The sequence below is a fragment of the Nansenia antarctica genome, assembly GCF_963989245.1.
Source record: "Nansenia antarctica genome assembly, chromosome: 7".
Taxonomy (NCBI): domain Eukaryota; kingdom Metazoa; phylum Chordata; class Actinopteri; order Argentiniformes; family Microstomatidae; genus Nansenia; species Nansenia antarctica.
In genome coordinates, this window is record NC_137677.1 from 16,547,391 (window position 1) to 16,568,377 (window position 20,987).

At 44.7% G+C, this 20,987-nt stretch overlaps 2 protein-coding genes across 2 annotated transcripts in view; one reads left to right on the forward strand and one right to left on the reverse strand.

Annotated features, from left to right (window-relative positions):
• Positions 1-8,892, reverse strand: part of zc3h3 (zinc finger CCCH-type containing 3) — a gene marked incomplete at its 5' end in the record, with an annotated part of 63,985 nt that extends 55,093 nt beyond the window's left edge. Inside the window, 4 exons of the mRNA XM_080536611.1 lie at positions 6,306-6,511; positions 6,815-7,796; positions 8,262-8,354; positions 8,847-8,892. Coding sequence (XP_080392737.1) covers positions 6,306-6,511; positions 6,815-7,796; positions 8,262-8,354; positions 8,847-8,892 — 1,327 coding nt within the window. The remainder of the gene's footprint in view (positions 1-6,305; positions 6,512-6,814; positions 7,797-8,261; positions 8,355-8,846) is intronic.
• Positions 8,893-9,062: 170 nt separating this feature from the next.
• On the forward strand, positions 9,063-19,752 carry cyldl (cylindromatosis (turban tumor syndrome), like). Its single transcript, XM_080536330.1, has 15 exons — positions 9,063-9,260; positions 9,691-10,142; positions 10,440-10,727; positions 10,832-10,913; positions 11,184-11,368; positions 11,521-11,686; positions 13,633-13,747; positions 13,829-13,939; positions 14,086-14,177; positions 14,700-14,763; positions 14,927-15,059; positions 17,927-18,035; positions 18,131-18,249; positions 18,334-18,547; positions 18,768-19,752. The coding sequence occupies exons 2-15, from the start codon at positions 9,699-9,701 to the stop codon at positions 18,950-18,952; spliced, it is 2,307 nt and encodes a 768-aa protein (XP_080392456.1). The 5' UTR covers positions 9,063-9,260; positions 9,691-9,698; the 3' UTR covers positions 18,953-19,752.
• Positions 19,753-20,987: the final 1,235 nt, after the last annotated feature.

Here is a 20,987-nt window from a genome sequence, read left to right on the forward strand (position 1 = left end):
AGCAATGTTGCTATGATACTTTTTGCCCGTCAGGTTGGTGGTTGCTAGGGAAGAAACCACGTGACTGAAAGCTATGAATTGGTCCGCAAGTCGGCATCCGATTTCTTTACAAAAATGTAAATATATTTCAGCATTGTTGAAAATCAATGATACACTTGCCAGGGGCGGAGCCAGATACTTTTCAGGAGGAAGCCACAGGGAAGGAGAACAGTTAAATTGGGGGGCCAGCCAAAAGCAACCCCAACAAAACATGTTGGGTCAAAAAAGAAGGCTGCCACCGTCCTCTCTCTTCAACATTTAGACTACTAAGTGGAAACAACTACTTTTCTTAAATAGTAGTTAGGCTACACAGAGTATTTATGTCTTCATCGTGTTTTTGTTGACTACATTAACTCTTTCACCTTGTAAGCAAGGTGCATATGACGTTTTCATTTTGCACTGTCAACATTAACATTCTGATTGACATGTCCTTGTTTATGATATTCTCATCAATAAATCTTATGTGTGTAAGCTCACCACTATAGGCTCCTGACAGCAGCTTGCATCGGATTCAAGACCCTGGTGCTTGCCTACCAGGCAGCAAAAGGGACAGCCCCTGCCTACCTGCAGGCAATGGTCACCCCCCAAACTTCAGGCCGTTCACTCCGCTCCCATCACCTCTATGCCAACGCGGCAGTCACGTCTCTTCACTACACTCACTCCCCGCTGGTGGAATGAGCTTCCCACGGCTGTCAGAACTGCAGAATCACTCCCCATCTTCCGTGGAAGACTGAAGACCTATCTCTTCAGGTTACACCTTAACTGCTCCTCCTGAGACATCTACTACCCCCCAGCACTGTGTCTCCTGAGACACCTGCTTCCCCCTATACTGTGTCTCCTAAGATTTCTACTTCCCCCCCCTTGTACTGTTTCTCCATTGTCTATTTTAAAATAAATAAATAAAATATTTCTTCTTCTATCACAGAGACTGCCAATGGCCCCTGGCCTGAGTTAGATTACTCTTCCTGCTACGACTGGTGGATTGATGATTCACTTGCTTAGTCAAATGTATTGATTGTAAGTCACTTTGGAATAAGGCGTCTGATGCAGGGTTTCCGTTAACCGGTAATTCCCGGACTTTGTCCGGTAAAAGTTGTTGAAGTCCGACAAATTGAAAACTCGTCGGACAAAATGTCCGGTGAAAATAATTCCCTCTAAGCACAATTTGAATACAATTCGCTAAAGTTCACATTTTGTATTCAAATTGGCTTCCATTCTCAGCTGAGCACCAAACACACACACACACAACACTGCCCGAGAGAGAAGGACCCGCCCCCTCCAGCCAGCCTATAGGCTAACCAAAGGGGGCGGGTCCTTCTCTCTCGGGCAGTGCCGCGCGTGCACGAGTGTGTGTGTGTCCGGTGCCCAGCTGAAAATGGTGGCCCGAAGCGGAAAGCCTTAACTTTATCGCACAATAACAAGGATAACAAACGAAACGGACAACATTTACACTAAGATGGAGACAAACTTCAGCGATATGATCTAACAGCCGGTCTTCAGGACGACATACAGACCCGTATGAGCTTACAGGGCTATCCCCTAAGTATGATTTGACAGGCAGCTAAACTAAATGCCTTCCCAACCAGCGAGACCTGGGGGGTGTTCCATCAACGTCGCCAAAGGAAAACCTAGGCCTACTTCGCCAAGTCCCGCGAGACTCTTAAAAAGATCCAGGCATATCTTGATAGATCTCGCGAGACTTGTCAAAACAAGCCCAGACTTTCCTCCAGCGACGTCGATGGAACACCCCCCTGGTTATAGAAATGACGTTGTTTTATTGATAAAAAAAAAAAAAGGGTAAAACTGGAAAGAGAAAATAGAAAACTCACATTAATCCCAAACAATTTAACAAACTTCAGTTAACGTAATGTGGAGTCCGTTCATTGATCGATGCTGTCTGTTCAGTTCCCAGTGAGGCGCCCGTTCAGCGCTGGACATAATGGCATAGCACGCATGCGAATCATGTTATATTATTATATATTATATAGCTCGCATCTAATCGTATCGGATGAGAAATAGACATTAAATGGCATATATAGGCCGCTACACAACAGTAATCACCGCGACAAACAGCTATATTAGATTTTAAGAAAAAAAAATATGATTTTGATTTTTTTTTTTTTTATTATATTTTAATATGATGACCGGAATAATTCACGTTTGTCCGGTAAACCGAAATCTTCCCGGACACGATGTCCGGCGGCAAATTTTTCTAACGGAAACCCTGGTCTGATGAATACCAAAAATCTAAATGTAAATGTCACCAACAGTAGCCTAAGTCAGATTAAGCGGGTGCAATGTATGGTGCAAGAATAACACTATTTACAGTGCTGTCAATTTATAAATATTGCAATATGTATTACTATTATTTTTTAATAATTGGTAATGAACTCGTGAACATTTTACAGATTACAGACATATCTGCCAATATTAACTTTCTTTTTGAATGAAAAACTGATATTTTCTGAAACTGATATTTCACTGTTCTGTGCCTGAGGTTTATTCTTAATGAAGAATTCTTGAATATCTCTCCTTCATTTCATTGTTAAGTCTACATTGAGAACAATTACAAACAAAGTAACTTAAATTTAAGCGGTTGAAATTATACTTTACTTTAATGTTAACTAACGTAAAACAACTAAAGTGCAGATTGTAAGCTTTCAAATGATGTGTCATACATTGAAATCTGAATATTATTGGAGAACATATGCTTATTTGAATGTTGGTACATTTCAAACTAAATAAAAGAGCAACCGTCCGACCTCGGAAGGTAAGCAGGGTTGGGCCGGGTTAGTACTTGGATGGGAGACCGCCTGGGTATCCCTGGTGCTGTGAGCTTTTCTTGACTCGTTCCTGGTTAGTTTCACTAGTTTGAATTCCATGAGAAACCTAACTAAACCCTAACTTCCCAGGGGGCTACAATCAAAAACGACACATCCCTGTGTCCAGGAAGAGGAGAATCTAGCAGCATTGCCCCTTCCGTTCGAACGGATGAACGCGGTTCGGGAGAGCTCTGAATCAAAACATATGCAAAACAGCTGCTAGCAGACTAGTGCTGAAAACAACTTCGCTATGAACATCATGTGAACATCATGTGAACAGCATGTTTAGCACATCACAACGTGCTAATAAAACATCAACATGCTAAAAACACATAACTACACATAATTAGATGATCACACAGTCCTTGCTTTTGAACACGTCCTGTGTTCAACAATGTAAAGTAGTGTTATAGTTAACTACTAGCAGTGGGGATTACTCACCGAATCCATTGCACTGCAGTATTTTGGCTTGGCTAGCGAGTTTGTGTTGTGATTTTCAACAATGTTGAAAGCGTCCTTGGGTTTGAGAAAGGCGCTATAAATCTAAATCTGAGATATTATTGAAATGTATTTCCGTGTTTCAAAATAAAAGTCAGAACATTTTGATTGGTTGCTGACTTGCGGCCCAAATGACCAGACCGTGTCACATATGGAGAAGTGCAGCAAGTAACACACATACTTAGTACACACAGAAGTACACACACACACACACACAGACACACAAAAACAGGATAGGCTCATCACAGATGGATGGTGAGGAGTTCAACTCTTCCACTTAGGGCAAGACAGGATTTGACTGTGCAGACAAACATCACAACAGTGATTGTGTCTCATACAGTAATGAGAGAATTCCACAGGGCGACTCGCAGCGCTGGGAGAGAACACGTTAATGCCCCAGGGGATGAGACGGCACATAGGACTGGCTTCAGTTTATTTCAGGAGAGAGTTAACACTGTTGAACACTTGAATGGTCATTACCTTTGGATTAGCCTAGTAGTTAGTAAGTTAGCTATAATGAATATGAAAATCAAAAAAAATCGACAAATGTCAAGAAACGAAAACGGAAAGTATCTCCTTCGCTCCGTTTACTAAATACATGTGTACGGTTATATTAGTCTATTAATAAATATCTCTCTCACTCTCTCTCCAGAATGTGGCACCAGAAAGAACTTCAGCTACACACACAGTCAAGTCAGTAAGTGAACTAGCTAGCCTATAAAAACACACACACACACACACACACACACACACACACTATACATGCCATAGACACATATAATATCCATTCTATAAATATTTGCCCCTGCAAATCCACTGTATCATCTATCAGTCTGTTCAGTAAACTAACTTAAGAGCAGACCTGTCCCCTCTGAACTGGCCTTCACCTAGCTTAGCCATGCCAACAGGACCACAGGTTTCCATTGGACAGTGACTGAGCTTCTTGTGGGAAGGTGGGAAGATTCAAACACAGAACAGAAGTTGAAGACACCAGAAACATAGAGAACCAGTTGGGTGACATACGTATACCGTGCTATATAGAGTATACTGTATGAGACACTGATTATCACTTTAGTATTACTAAAGTACACAGAGACAGTAAAGAGAGACAGACCAAGTACAGACCCAAAGAGACAGAGACAGATAGAGATGGTGAAAGAGAGATGGAGAGAGAGAAGAAAAAAAGAGAGCGAGTGAGCTAGAGATATCCTCCACTCTCCCAAAGCTGTCACATGAGACTTGAACCCGCTTGGCTCAGCACTCTTCCGCTCAGTGTTCTGTCCATTCCTGTCGTTTATCTGCTTTATTAGGTTATCTGGTCTCCATGGCCGCCTCTAGCCCCCCCGCCCCCCCAAACACACATACACACATCTCACGATTCATTACAGCCCTAACTGCTCACTTAGGTTTATGCCCTCTTTAAATTAAACCGCAGATAACTGAGCAGCCAAATAAACGCCTGCACTAACGCAGAGAAGGAGAGAGGGACACAGAGGGTGGGGGGGGGGGTAAGTCATTGGGGTAAGTCATTGGAGAGGAAATTAAGAGACATAACATTGTTTGTGCTTGTGTGGGTGCATGTGTGTTTGCAGGTGTGTGTGTGTGTGTGTGTGTGTGTGTGTGTGCGTGTGTAACAAGTCTATATGGTTATCAGGGTGCTTGTTAACGGGCTCATCTGTACGACTCTGCTCCCCATCATTAGTATTTCAATATGCTCTTTATCAGCAGGTTCTGCAGGTCTGCTTCATCTCTACACCTCAAGGAAGAGACAGAAGGCATAACCCTAACCCTAGCACGTGAGACAGGCTGAGAGGACGGGGAAAAGTGTGTGTGTAATAGACAGATAGACAGAGGGAGAGAGAGAGAGAGTGAGAGAAAGAGAGAAGATATAGCCTCAATTAGACAGCAGAAAAACCCTACAGAAAATAAGAAATAAGAGGAGGGGGGGGGGGTGAGAGAAAGAGGGACAGACAGAGAGTGAGCAATGAGTGGCAGACACCCAGACATCAGGATGAATAATAATGTTAATAGTGATGGCTTTTCTAATGTGTGCTCGACTCCATTGACTGAGGGCGATTACACTAAGATGGGCATAAGGGGGGTTGGGTACAGAACGACCGGGGGGCAGGGTACAGGGTGGTGGGGGTGCGAGGAGGGGCTGTGGTTGTAAAAACACTGATTGCTTTCCATCAGGTTAGGCCTATATTCTACAGTTCGTTAAAACAATCCAATTTGCAAAAGGATAATTATGCATTAGCTCCTTTTTATCTACTAGGGGAGAGTGGTGCCAGGGCTTGATAGCAGCGCCTCTCCCCGCCTCCACCTCTGCAAATTACCCACTATCGGCACTTGTTCACCATCACGGCTGAATTGGGCAATCAATTAGCCCCCCACCCCCCCATCCCTCACAGCCCCCCTCTCCCCTGACTGCCAACCTATGGTCCACACAAAGACCTCAGCACAGGTCTCTCATTGAGAGGGAATGCTGCCCTCTGCTGGAAGGAACAGCTACCTCTGGGTCCAGAGTCACACAGCAGCAGTGGGGAAATGTAAACGACTGCAACTCACAACAGTATCCTTGAACAAAACAACAGAGCTGCTCCATTGAATATAGGACTCAGACTGTGTAATCCCGTTTTCCATGGAAATGGAAATACACATACTCGCTCAAGAGCTCATTAACCAAATTAGTCACCGTCGCAATTAAGAGACAGATAACGCCATGACTCGGGACTGAATTAATTACAACCCTCTCCTGAAACTGAGCAGGAAAATATACGCCATTTATCCAGCTGCTATTAGGGCCTATAATATGATTTACAATACAATCACTGTCTAAATGACTGTCTGGTTTTAGTCGAATGGAGAGGAACTCAATTCCCCCATTGACTTCGAAAGTAGTTGATAAGATCATTTCTGTGCCAGTCTCCCCCCGCTGCTGCCTACCTGTCCTGGAGGGGCTCGGGGACAGGCGACGCAGCTTGTGTCGGCCAAAAGAAACCAGCTCCCGACAGGACAGGACCCTCCTCCCGGCTCCAGGGCTCCTACTCTGGGAGTGTGTCCTCACAGGAGTGTGTGTTCGCCTTCGCAGGGCGTACCGGCTGCTCACAGTCACCACTGCTGGACTGGACCTCCCCTCGGACCCAGACCCACTGGAGCACACAGGAGAGGGGATGAGTGAGATGTGCAGCACTTCTTTGGTTACATTGAGCCTAACGTCTACTATACTAGACACTAGTACTATAGACTAAAGACAAATAAATAAAGTCTACACTGTACTGTAGACCTGACCGCCTTGTATGAAAAATGTGCATTAAAAACAGTGGTAAGGTAATTCATATGGTAGGCATCTGCTGCCACCTACTGGCGAGAACTACACATTACTGCAAAATGACAAAGCCAGGCTGACAGATTCAGGGTAGACTCCAAAAGAGAGCTGTCCTCCTCTTCCTCACCTGCTGGCAGACCTTCTGATGATCTTCATCCTGCTCCTGAGCTTGAATCCACCAGTGAAGGACGAGGGATGAGCAGAGGTACGCTGAGTTACAGACGGGGCGATACTAGAGCCCCCCGCCGCCCCTTTGGGCCCATTTTCTTTCTCTGAGGTCCAGCGGAACACGGACCCACGACGGGCCGCCCCTGACCCTGCAGCTGTCCCGGACACGCACGGGTTTGAGCCCTCTGCCTTCCAGCGGTAGCGGCTGCTGAGGGTGGAGGAGGCGCCTGGTCCCTTCCTCTGTTTAGCAGAGTGAGTCGGGGCAGCTCGGGGTTTCTTCTCTGGAGCTCTTTGGGACAGTGCCAGGGCTTTGGGTGAGAGGGGCTTGCGAGACAGCCTGGCCTGGCCAGCAGCAGAGGAGGACACCCAGGTATATTTGGAGGTCTTTGGGGTTCCTGTGGACAGACTGAGTCTGCGGGGCACCTTCTTACTGGGGGTTCTCTTGCTGATGCTGAGTGGGGGTGAGGCACTGTTGGGGACCCCCGCAAGAGAGACTGGGACAGGGGTAGAGCCGGTGAGTTTGCCTGAAGACTGCACCTCAGCTCTGGCCTGGCTGGGCCCTTCTCCTCCTGCCTCCTGGCTCTTCACCCAGGTGAACTTGGACCTGCCCAGGGAGGAGGAGACTGTCTGGGGCTGGGTCAGGGTGGGCTTGGACCTGGGACGGGAAGCAGGGGAGGGTGGAAGAAGTGGGGTGGGGTTGTTGAGGGTTGCCTTGGCGACCTTCTGCATAGCACCTGCACTAGAGTTCCCAGGCAGATAAGATCTGATCTGCAGCTGGGCTGTGCTCTGTATCTTGACAGTGGTGCTGGTCTTGGCTGGGCAGGGATCCCCTGTTGTTGCTGTTTCCATTTCTCCAGGGGTGGCAGTCTCCAGACACAGTGCCAAACTCTTTTCTTCAGCCCTTGTCTGAATGTCCTGTTTAAACTGTCTCTGGTGGTCTTCTGGTGGTATATCAGACCTCGTTATGCTTGGTGCCCTGAGCCCAGCCCCAGCCCCTGTCTCCTTTATACGTGGCTCTGTCTCTGGGGTAGTTGTGGACCTTGTCACCTCTCTTCTCATTCCCCCTGGGAGTAGGCACCACTGGCCCCCTGCTCCTCCTGTGAGACCATCTGATGTGAAAGTTTCACCTTTGGCTCCATCCTTCTCTCTTCTGACAGGGTTGTGGTTGCTGTGAAAGGGCTCAGATCTGCTCCAAGATGAGTTTGGTGGCTGTAGGGAGGCAGACAGAGAGCCAACAGAAGAGGTGGAGACTAAGGGCTGCTCGACAGTGGACTGGGTAGGTCTAGGCTGCAGTGCTGAGCTTCTCTTGTTACTGAGAGAGTAGGTCTTCCTCCAGTTTCCCACAGGCAGAGTGGCTTGAGGCCCACCTCGGGAGGTGTGTGAAGGAGTGAAAGATGAACCCTGACCCCTGTCTCTGGCTGCTGCAGGTCTCGTTGGGCACCACTGGCCAGCACTAGAGGGAGCGTTGCCATGGACATTCTTGTGGGTATTGATGAGATCTGTGGCAACAGGAAGAATCGTTGATTAACAGTTTGTATTATTTCTACCAGTACTAGTAGGCCATCATTCACTCTCTCACACACACACACACACACACACACACACACACACACACACACACACACGCACACGCACACGCACACACACACAGTTAGCTAATTGTTATTTATATTTAGTTGACAGCTATTGATTAGGGGTTTTCTCACATGCAACTAACCAATAGTGTTTCATGGTTACACCAACATCCTATCTAATGTTCCACATGAGTATGTCAAAGATGGTGAATCAGCTAGAACCGTCAATGGAAAATAAGGAGCTGTCAAGAAAGCAACGTGGGTCGTTAGCTAGCATGACAGCACCGGAGGTAACGTGTTGCCCCACAGAACTAATAGCCCGCGTGACAGATGTACGATTTACGTCGCCCACGTTTATGTGTGACAGTCTAATCCCTCAGTAGTGACATCCAGACTGGAGCAGAACCATCCACCTACTTTGAAGCAGTTCGATTTGCCTTTTCAGTGCCTCCCTCTCCTCCATGTTGACGTCCGAAGCTCGTTGTACGTCATCATTCAGCGTCGCAGACGCGTAGATGATGTCATGAGGAGACTGTCCAATCACAGGAGAATCCGAACACGAGTTTTTGTTGACAAAAATAAACAGAAATGATAAATAGATTATACCCTTTTTTTTAAAAGATCAAAGTCATACTGTATTTGGGATATGTGCTAGTACTGACCAGGTGGATAGACAAACCGCGGTAGCTAGACAAGACGGAAGACATTTGAAAACGAAGTGATGATGACTGACGACAGTTGTTAGTGAAACGAAAGGGGAAGTGATGAGCTAGACACGAGCTGGTCTGGCGGCCACCGAACGATCAAACCACCACAGTTCAGATTGACAAGGTAAGCAAAGCAATCTACAGTCTACAATGTTAACTAACTGTTGTATACATTTTGTTTTGTTTCGAAATGATAGAACGTAGCCAGCGAGCTGCGGTGTCTGAAGTGTGATCATAAAGTCGTGAGCTTAGAATTATAAGGTTTTTACATTCCATTATGTGTTGTTAGATGGAACCGTAGTATTTTATTAATTACTAACTAAAAAATGTCAACATTTAAAAAAATAACACCACACAGGCATTAATAAACACCTAATGGATCAGATTATGTAAAAAAACTCAATTTTGACAAAAATGGAGATAGAACCTTATAATTCTAACGTCACGAAGTGTCAACGTTGATTCGTGTGTTGATTCGTGTGACTCGTGACTCTGTCACAACATACACACGTTAATAACGTGTAAATAGTGGAACATCATCATTCTATCCTCAGCATCCACCATGGCCTCGAGTGAGAAGAACCTCTACTACATCGTCACTCGGAAACCTGCGTATCTCCGCTTCAACGTGGGGCGCATATGCTATATCTCGGAGAGCAAATACATGTCAGAACTCCATACGTTTGAAACTATGGAAGAGTTAGTGTTGCCTGTCATTTGTATGGGGTCGTCATTCTCCTCGACCATGAAGCTAGATGACCTGCGCCCAGTGAGTGCTCTGGAGGCAGAGCTGCTGCAGGCTCTGGGAGCAGACTCAGAGAGGCTGAGGTGGTTTAACGAGAGGGGGGCTCTCCAGACAGCCCAGGATCTCACCCAGGACACTCCTGTCACTGTGGAGGTGGAGGGGATGTGGCTGAGAGGAGTCATACGCTATATTGGAAGGACCACAGAGCCAAAAATCTACGAAGACCCCATAACAGGAATCTTCTTTGGGATTGAACTGCAGGTATGTGAACTGTGTATGCGTATGCATGTGTCATATTGCTTTCAAACATACAGCCAACGTTGCTGCTCACAGTGATACATTAACATCAGATATTGCCATGCAGTTTTATTTCATTTTTAACTTTTGTCTTTCTAGAATTATAGCTACATGAGCTCTTCCAGTTGTTGTCTCTACTGTATGATGCATGTGTAACCTCTGTTTTTTTTGTGTGTGTGTCCTCTGAAAGGTTTATTGAACTGTGACTTTATTGAGTGTGAATATATGAATTGAGGAATGTGTATGTCTGCTTCCGCATAGGGAGAGGACAAAGGAAAAGGGACCGCTGATGGGACATATAACAGTAGAGCTTTCTTCTCCTGTAAGAGAGACTGTGGCATCTTTGTTCCATTCTCCAGAGTTAGACCCATAGTGTCCAATCCCTTGCCCTCACCAGCAGCCCAGCCAGCCTCCTTACAGCCCCACACTGAGCCCCTCAGTGCTGGGGAAAGAGTCACCTTCTTCATGTTGGATGAAGAGAATGCTCGCCATGGCATGGTGATGGGCCTGGAGGAGAAGGAGGGCCAGATGCTTGTACACATCTCCACAGTGAGTGCTAATGGGCTAATGTAGGTACCAGTTCAGAGGACTGTCCTATAGCTAAGGATTGGCTCAGTGGATGATTGCCAACTGTGTTTCTTTGACCTGTATAGGACAGGGACGAGCGGGGGGTGACTGGAGGAGAGATGACCATACCTCTTGACTATGTCATGAAGGAGGAGCTGCTGTCCTCAGGTTTGTGTGTGTGTGTGTGTGTATGTATGTATGTATGTATGTATGTGTGTGTGTGTGTGTGTGTGTGTGTGTGTGTGTGTGTGTGTGTGTGTGTGTATGTGTGTGTGTGTGTAGTGTATACAGTGTGTGTGTGTGTGTGTGTGTGTGTGTGTATATGTGTGTGTGTGTGTGAGTGTATATGTGTGTGTATATGTGTGTGTGTGTGTGTGTGTGTGTGTGTGTGTGTGTGTGTGGCTTGATGTTCATTTGCTTACTATGTTTCTCTTTTAGTGTTGACTTCAGAGCCAGACTATATGGTTATTGAAAAGGCACCTGTGGAGGATGTCCATCCCCTGGGCCTGAATGTTAACTCTCTTGTGGAGGTGAACATGGCTGCAGGACGGACTGCCTATGGAATCATCCGCTGGGTCGGAACTCTGTCTAACATGAAAGCAACCATGGCTGGACTAGAGCTGGTAGGTTTATCTCAATACTGGCCTCAACCACAGAACTGCTTAGAATCAAAATCATTGCATGGGCTGGAACATTCTTACACAATCTATTTCTTAACTATGATCCCATATCCAACTCTACTTTCTTTCACCCCCCCGCTTCTCTGTTGTTCTAGGAGGAGGGCAGTGGGGTGAGTGATGGTACCTTTAAAGGCCAGCGGTTCTTCAGCTGCCCGGCCAAACGGGGTCTCTTCGTCAAGCTGCTCTCCTGTCGTCTTGTCTCCCGCTTCCGGGGGGCTGCAGCCAGTCACAGTAGGAGGGGGCCAACCAATGGGGTTACAGGTCAGTCAAACACAAATCTTTGGCCCAACATGACTGTGTGTGTATGTGTATGTGTATGTGTGTGTGTGTGTGTGTGTGTGTGTGTGTGTGTGTGTGTGTGTGATATGTGTGATGTGTATTAGAGATGTGCATAACTAAACATTTTCATGGATGAATAATCAGTGGTATGAAGGAATAATCAATTTTTCAAGGTGTGCCAACATTCACAAAGGCATCCATGGATCATAGGAAAGAAATCCATAGGCGTCCTTTTGGTATGCCAAGGTATACCGTGGCTTAAAAAAACTAAACAAACTGAAAATGTTTGTGATTTATACACTCCACTGGTTAAAGATTAAATGGAATTTAATTAATCCGTGGTAATAGCTACTCGGGTCAGCTTTGGCTACAACATTGTGAATGGACTCTGAGCTTTCAGCATTAGATTAGATTAGATTAGATTCAACTTTATTGTCATCGGAGAGTACAATACAACGAAATGCAGTTTAGCATCCAACCAGAAGTGCAAATAGTGATATAAGGGCATGATATAAATAGAACAAGAGATAGTGATAGGTAACTATGTAATATACATTATGTGCAGAGGTAGTATTGTAAACATCAGTATAGTTTACAGTTATGGGCAATATACAGTTATGAGCTATGTACTGTGAGATAGTTTATATACAGTATCTAATGTGCAGAGTATACAAGAAGCTATGTTAGGAGACATGTGCAATATACAGTGGTACAAAGGTAGTAATGTAAACATCAGTAGTGCAAAGGTTATAGAGTGATCACATTAGCCAGGGATGAGCAGCCGACAGGTATTGTCATTGTGATTGTCATCAAGTATAGTCCATAGAATCAGGTATAGTCCTTAGTACTGGGGGGGTGTAGGGGGTACTAAGAGTCACATGGCACTTCTCCACTACCGTCCCGTACCGTACCGGAACCCGTGCTCCCGCTTTGTTTTGCTTTCTCCACTGCCAAGAGGCCCGTACCGGGCCGTAGTACCTGTACTGATTTTAGCTACTGCTCCTGAGTCAGAGCAAAAGGTACTATCCGTGCTACTATGTGACGCGTCATACAGCTGTTGTTTACAATAGTCCGAGAGCCTTGAGGCCGAAAGCTCGCAATAAACATTGTTTTTTGCACAGATTTGAGTGTGCAAATGCTGCTTTTTTGCACTCTATTTGATACACTTCAGCTGCAGCACCCCAGCTAAGTCTGATCACAGATGAGCGGTGGTATTTTCACTATATTGGGAATTTACATGGTGAAATGCATTCTTAGACCTGACTACGTCGTCACTTGAAATGCATGAAACCCAAGTTTATTTGTGTCTTACACACACGTTCGCCTAGTATTTGACATCACAATATTTGAGTATCACAATGTTATTGCTCATATATATTTATTTTAATCCTGCTCTTTTACAAACTGCTAAGACCACAATATAGTGAGCTAGTTACTAACAATATTGGCCCCCCAAATCATTTTACAACTTGTTTAGCAATATGTTACGATGTTTCTGTCAAACCCCGCAGTGAAGGTATCTAAGCAACGTAATGTAGCTAGCGAACAGAAGTGGGGAAAAAACATCAGATCAGATATATAAACAGGTTATTTTGATAAACTGGACACATTACACAATGCTTGAAATTGCAGTTGAATGACGTCTGACACTTGCCCCGTTCCACACTCAATATCGTTACTGAACTAAATTAATATTTATGCTTGTGTATTGTGTATTGTTTTTCTGTGCATGATTCAACGTAAAAAAACAAAAAATAAAATAACCAACAGTGCTACAGAACCGACAGTAGTATTGTCCGTAAATTCGTGTTTATTTGAATGGGGAAAAATGTTAACGGTCCAAAGTAAAAAATCGGCTATGAACCTGGGGAACGAATAATCGATTCCCCTGATCCATCTCAAACATGTATGTGTGTATGTTTTCTCAGAGACGGAGGACATTGCTCCCATCACCTCGGTGCAGGTAGAGCAGGTTCTGATAGGTCGGATGAAGGGAATCCAAGGCCACTGTAACTCCTGTTACATGGACTCTGCCCTCTTCAGGTCAGGATGATGATGATGATGATGATATCGATAACCCATATAAACATAAACCCATGACCATGACAGTCCCTCTTTCTCCAGTCTGTTCTCCTGCTCCTCAGTGCTGGACTCTCTCCTGTTCAAGTCGACTGAGCCACAGGACAGCCCCATCCAGGATACGCTGCTCCATGACATCGTCAATCCCCTCCGCAGGTCAGCAGGTGTATGGGTGTGTGGGTGTTTGGGTGTGTGGGTGTGCGTGCGCATATGGGTATGTGTGTGCCTATATGGGTGTGTACGCATGTAGACGTGGAGGATGATTAGGATGTGTGTGTGTGTGTGTGTGTTGCTGTTTATAGAACGGGCTTTGTGGAAGGGAGGCACATTATGAAGCTTCGTCAGCAGCTGCAGGAGCGTGGTCACTGCCCCACGTTCACCACTGAGGAGAAAGGTACTGTGTCTGCCTGACCCGTCCACAGACAGGGTGGTTGTTGGGATGCCTTTATGTGACTGCAGGGTTCCACATGAGCGGTTGCCAGGTCGCCCGGGGCAGTAAAACATTTGCCGGGTTTGTTTGCGCGACAGCGACGACACTGCTGGATCCTGGATCTGTGTGTCGGTGTGCAGGAAGAACGACAGACGGCGCAGGCGCCAGACCAGACTAGACGATCGTGGAGTGAAGATATTATTAAAATGTACATGCCTGTCCACCTGTCTGTCGATCAGCACGTACGCTTGAATAATATCTTCACTGCACGATCACCTAGTCTGGTCTGGCGCCTGCGCCGTCCGTCGTTCTTCCTGCATACCGACACACAGATCCAGGATCCAGCAGCGTCGTCGCTGTCGCGCAAACAAACCCGGCAAATGTTTTACTGCCCCGGGCGACCTGGCAACCGTTAATGTGGAACCCTGGACTGTGTGTGACAGTGTGTGACTGTCTGTGAATGTCTGTGACTATGTTCTCATTCAGATCCAGAGGAGTTTCTCAGCCTCATCATGCACCATATCCTCTGTCTGGAGCCTCTTCTCAAACTGTAGGGTTACTCTATGATACATCATTCAACTATCATTCTGCTACTGTAAAAAGCACTTAGTTGTCCTTGGATTGCAAATTGAAAGACACATAATCACCTCTAGTTTATGCAAATGTAGAGAAAACAATATTATTCCTTTAAAGCAGGGATTTGTCACCTACAGCTCAGCAGGAGGTAAGGTCCATGACAGCTACTGCTATCAAATCTTCCCGGATCAGAACCACAGTCTGGTCCTGCCCACCATCCAACAGTTGCTGGAACACTCCTTCCACAGCGAAGGACTTAAACTAGCCGAGGTGGGTGTGTGTGTGTGTGCGTGCATGTCTCTGCTCAGATTATCGCAGTGTTCAATACTGAAGTCACAACTCTTCATACAGTCAGCAAAGCAGAAGCCCATGTGGACCAAACTGTGACTCTTACTCTGTGATTTGTGCATTGCTTTCATACAAAATGCATTCAATGACCATGTTCTCCAAAATCCATAACACTTCTCTCATTCAAACTCCCCCACCTGCAAAACACTATGTATTTGCAACACATTTTTTCATTGTTAACACACTGAGTTCAAAACTGTGAAGAACACATTCAAAACAGAATGATTTAGTGCATTTTTGCAGTAATCATATTCCTATCATATATGACCGAAAGCTCGCAATAAACTGTTTTTTTGCACAGTGTTTGAGTGTGCAGATGCTGTTATTTTGTACTCTATTGATACTCTTCAGTTCCAGCACCTCAGCAAAGTCTGATAACAGATGAGCGGTGGTATTTTCACTATTTGCAGTAATCATATTGAAATGTCTAGAGAATATTAGCAGAATATATACAATGAAATGAAATAGACTAGATGCCTTGCCAGGGAAGACATTAGATGTGACCAGATGCAGACCAGAGGGTGGACCAAAACCCTCAGGAGTGAGACATTTTTGGTGTGATTGCTATTGTATTGTAGCCCTGGAATTTCTGTTTTTCTTTTTTGTTTGAACTTTGCATCTTCCACTTATTTTCCACTTTTAATTTTACACAAGTAAATGTAGTGTACTTTGAAGTAAATGTACCGTAACTTACTTTCTGCAAAGATACTGAACAAAAGATAATACACTAAAGGATAGAAGCAAATTGCGGGATTTCTGATTCATTCTTGTTGCCTAATACTTTACAGTTGTACAGTCAACTATTCTGTTGATGATTACTATAAATCAAACCATTTTTATAATGAAATATTCATTCTTGTGAAAATCATTCAAACTATGTAATGCTCCCTGTTGTTAGTGTTTTGTAAGTCAGAATGTTATGAATGACAGTGTATGCTTTCTGAGTGAACATTGTTGCCAGTGTATGGTTGAACGAGCTTCTTCTGAGACATGAATGAAGTGATTGGCCAACATGCATGTTAGTAATGCAGACTATATGAAGAGTTGTGACTCTGTGACTTCAGTATTGAACACTATGGCCCAATCCCGATTCCCTTTTCTACCCCTATGGCTCGTTTTCGAGTGCCATTCGATTTCGAGCCACGGCCTTCGAACAGAGCCACAAGCCGTCGGGGTTGAAATCTACCCCTATGAAATGGGACAACCCTTCAAGACTGATACGTCATCAGTAGTATCGTAGAAAATCATAACTTTTACGCTATCAATCGATCAAACAAGTCATCAAATAAAAAAGAACAATGCTTCATTATCAGACCATGACAGAATAACGGCGCTCTAACCTGTATGAAACCTGTGCTCCTACCCTGCCAGTCTGCGCTGATTTAGGACAACAGTGCAACAACTTCGCGGCTGAACTTTAGTTAAATTTACGGCCTCTTATGCCATCAATGGGAAACATGGAAAAATGCATGACTTACAGATTTATTTTTATGACGTTCGGAAATCCGATGTGACAGGAACGCTGGAGAAACAGCCGCTGTCCACTGCATTAATTAACTACATGTCCTTGATGACTCTCCCGCTCACTGCCCTCCATCAAAAATGGCACATCCATCGATAATATTACATAATAACAACTGCTCGGATTAGATTGCGAGTTGTTTTGGTATAATAAGTGCCGCAATACAACTATAGCGTCATATATGCACATATCAGCCTGTGGATAGATAACTTTAGATAGATAACTTTACATATGTCTAGCATCATCCGCTGTTAAACACCACAATTTATTTCTAAATAAACATGATTGTACATCTCTGAAATGTTAATCGCGCACCGATGTATTTCTATGGGGAAGGCTGTGCTTGACGATTCCATTGGACTGACGCCGGGGCAGAGGAACAGGGACTGTCACCCTGTGACAAACACGCAGATATGAGTGCTCCAGTGTCCTGCTTTGGTAGTCTAATGGAAGTGATCAGGTAGGCTACCAGTCCTCTACTGCTAAACCCGAGCGCGCTGGACTGTGGAACTTTCTATGTTAAGCATAGGCACAAGCGTAGGCACCTCGGCATAACAGCCATTTTTTTGTTATGCTTGTTGTAAAGAAAAGGTTTATAATGCATTGAAATGACTTTAGTACATCAGACATTAGACATCAGACATGGAAATATGTCATATGCGTGACTGTCCACAAATCAGCCTGTAACGTTAGACACAGCACCTCGACATAAAAGCGTTTTTTGTTTGTTATGCTTGTTATAAAGAAAAGGTCTATAATGCATTGTAATGACATTAAACTAAGATAATAAGATGGTTATCATAATTTTTCAAATCTTTATTAATAAGTAATTACAGAGAAAGTAAAATGACATTTCCGCATTGAATAGAGCGACATAACATTTTTGTAGATGATTTGCAATGCATGCTGGAATCAAGGGGTATGGCTTCGAAGCTAGTCTGGTCCTGAAATCGCTCGAAACGAAGCCATGGCTAGCCCTCCCCCTTACCCCTAGCCCTAGATGAAATATGAATTGGGACACCCCTACCCCTAAACGTGAACGCACAAAACGAAGCCATCGGGGTGAAAACGAAGCCGTAGGGGTGAATTGGGATTGGCCCTGTGATTTAGCGACCGTAAAAAACTGTAAGTCTGCACACTGCCCTGCAGGTGGCACTGCTGATCGATCTTGCTCCTCAGATCTATGCCTGTGTGCCTGTGTGCAGGCTACTTGTGTCTGCAGATTGATAGTCCTGTCATTCTAGAACGTCTTCCTCTCCCACTTCAGGTGCCCTCCTGCCTCATCCTCCAGATGCCTCGTTTTGGGAAGAAGTTCAAGATGTTCCAGAAAATTGTCCCTTCACTGGAGCTGGACATCACTGACCTCCTCTCAGAGGGTATTTCACTCATTGATACTGTCCACCACAAATGGACAGAAACGTGTGCCTTGTGGTGAGATATGATGTGACGTGATATGTGATGTCTGTTTCAGGTCCCAAGCAGTGTGTGTTGTGTGGGCAGCTGGCATCTGAGGAGTGCGTGGACTGCTTTAGAGACCCAGTCTTGAGCAGGACTGGATTCAAACTGTTCTGCAAGACCTGCTCCGGTCAGGTACTGACCCACCTTATAGAGCAGGAATATACAGTATATTGGCGTGGAGTGTGCTTAGTGATAAAGGTGTGTGTCCCTCTCCAGGTGCACTCTCACCCCCAGCGGCAGTCCCATGGTCCCTCCACCCTGCGCCTCCCTGAGGGCTACCCTGGCCTCGCTACACCCAGAGCCCTGCCCAGAGAGACCATGGAGCTGTTCGCTGTGCTCTGCATAGAGACCAGCCATTACGTCTCCTTCATCAAACACGGACCAAGCAACACAGACTGGATCTTCTTTGACAGTATGGCTGACAGACAGGGTGAGTGTGTAGGTGTGGGTACACCTCCCTTCTGTTGTCTGGTGTATACTGTGTTTCAGGGCATCGTAAAACGTATATTTTTCTCTCTCTCTTTTTCTCTCTCTCTCTCTTTCTTTCTTTCTTTTTTTCTCTCTTTTCATGGCCATATTTGACTGTTTTTGTTAAGTGAACACATACCGCTGTATCTCACTCACACTCCCTATCTCTCTGTATTCGTCAGGAGAGAGAGACGGCTTCAACATCCCCCAGGTGCTGGCCTGTCCAGAGGTGGGCCATTACTTGGACATGTCCCCTATGGAGCTGGCCAATCAGGTGCCTCGGGACATGAAAGGCGTGGCTAAACGTCTGTTCTGCGACGCCTACATGTACCTGTACCAGAGTCCCATTATGAGCCTGTACCGCTGAGGGGAGGAGCCTTCATCATATGGAATCTGCCTGTGAGAGTTCCAGAATTATACACCACTGGCTCTCAGCTGGTCACTGCCTACGCTGTCCAAAGTGCATTATCTTGAAGATAATAAAGTGCATGCCCTCGAAGATTATTGTTTGATTGTTGTTGTTTTATATTCAACCTCCATAGGCCTACTGAAATTCCAATACTTTGGTTTTAAGTCTTGGGGTGAATTCGTTTTTTTCCCCGTTTTTCTTCAAGCCAAGAAAATTATCGGAAAATATGTTATGTTTGCACTTCTTAACCTCTAAGCGCATTACATTGTAAGGAGGCATGTCAGTCCAGTACCCCTCCATAGGCTACTATACTCTGCTGTTCAAATGCTATGAATAAGGGTTAATGTCAGTTATGTATTTTGATGTCCTGTTTTGTCTCAGGGCATGGTATGCTGTAGGGTTTTGTGTTTACATGAAATGACATGGATGACTGTCATATTATGATAAATGTATGGGTATATTTAGTTACATTTTATGGTTTGACATTTTGTGTAAAATAATAAGATGGCATATTGAACATTAAATTGCACTTTAATTACTTTTTGTTATACTATGATAATAACCCCATTCTTTCAAATTGGTAGATATGCTTACCTAAAATCACATCTGAAAAAGTCTTCATTCTCAGTACAGCAAACAGACTCACAAATATGAGTGATTATGAGTATTTGTACAAGTATACAATGTTATTCCTCTCTGTGTTTGCGTTAATATGAGAGACCAACAGTACAGTTTTGCTTCTATGGTAACTATGCCTTCCTCACCATGCCAGGGATATACTGTATCAGAATAAACTGTTTTACCAATCTGAGACTTGAAATCATCTCTCTCGCCCCCTTTCTGTTTTGGTTTTTTATCCTCTCAGCTGCAGTAAAATGATCAGAAGGATAACATTTCCATATGTCATGGTGCTAATTTGATTAGTGAGGAGGGGTGGCTGTGGAGAGGATGACAGTAGTGGAAAGCTTTTACAGAGAGGGTGAGGGAGATCAGAGGCAGAAGACCCTTTCCTGTATAGGCTAGCTAGAGTGTGTTTAGCGCAGGATGTCAATAAACATTTACACAAGAACACACTACTTAGTGTCTGTCCATATAAAGATAAACTGAGCATGTATATGGTGGTGACATCTCAGTTCTCAAGGTAAGACCTTATCTTTTCTCACACACTGATTTAGGCTATGCTACTCTGTGACCTTATTGGATTGAAAGTTATTATTGACATTTTATTGATGTCAAGTCAAGAACTAAGACTTTCCAACACATCACTATACCAGTGATAGAGACAATTTATGTGAAATAGACAGTTTTCTACTGTTTTAAATTCATTCTTAATGTGTGTGAAGTGCCATTATGGTAGATATCCAAATAAATTATACCATTCATCTTTTTGTTCTATTTTCCTGCCCTCTCTCTTAATTTCTCCTCTCAAACATCAGTGGACTTTGATGGATCTCTTTGTTGGCATTGCCTCTCATGGTAGGGCACTGCTAACTCTCTCCTCCTTTCAGACCAGACAGAATAGATGAATACAATGCAAACTCAGACTGCACTGAGATCAGTTTTTGCACTCACATATCACATGCTAGTATCTGATCCTGAGTCAGTAGGCCACCCTCTCGTATTTCTCTACATCACAAAGTTCTGCAAGGGAAGGCTCCTTAGATTCAGTACTGTTGGTCTCCTTTTCTTTCTGTGTCTCTAGCCTGCTCCTGGGCCATATTCCACTAACGGTGGCTTAATATAGCTGCGCTATAATTAAATGCGGCGCTCAGGGACCTCGAGATTGGTATTCAAGCCTCAGGTGATTCCTCGAATGAGGATCAGCCTTGTGTCATCAGTGTTCACAGAAGACAGGCTTACAAATCTTCGATATGGGCGCGTGCACGCAGACATACGCAGCCCAGAAGAGTCGATCTGTCGAAATGAAGATACTCCACTCTGCAGGGGTACTACATTTGCGCAGCATTCCGAATTATTGATTTTTTATGAAGAC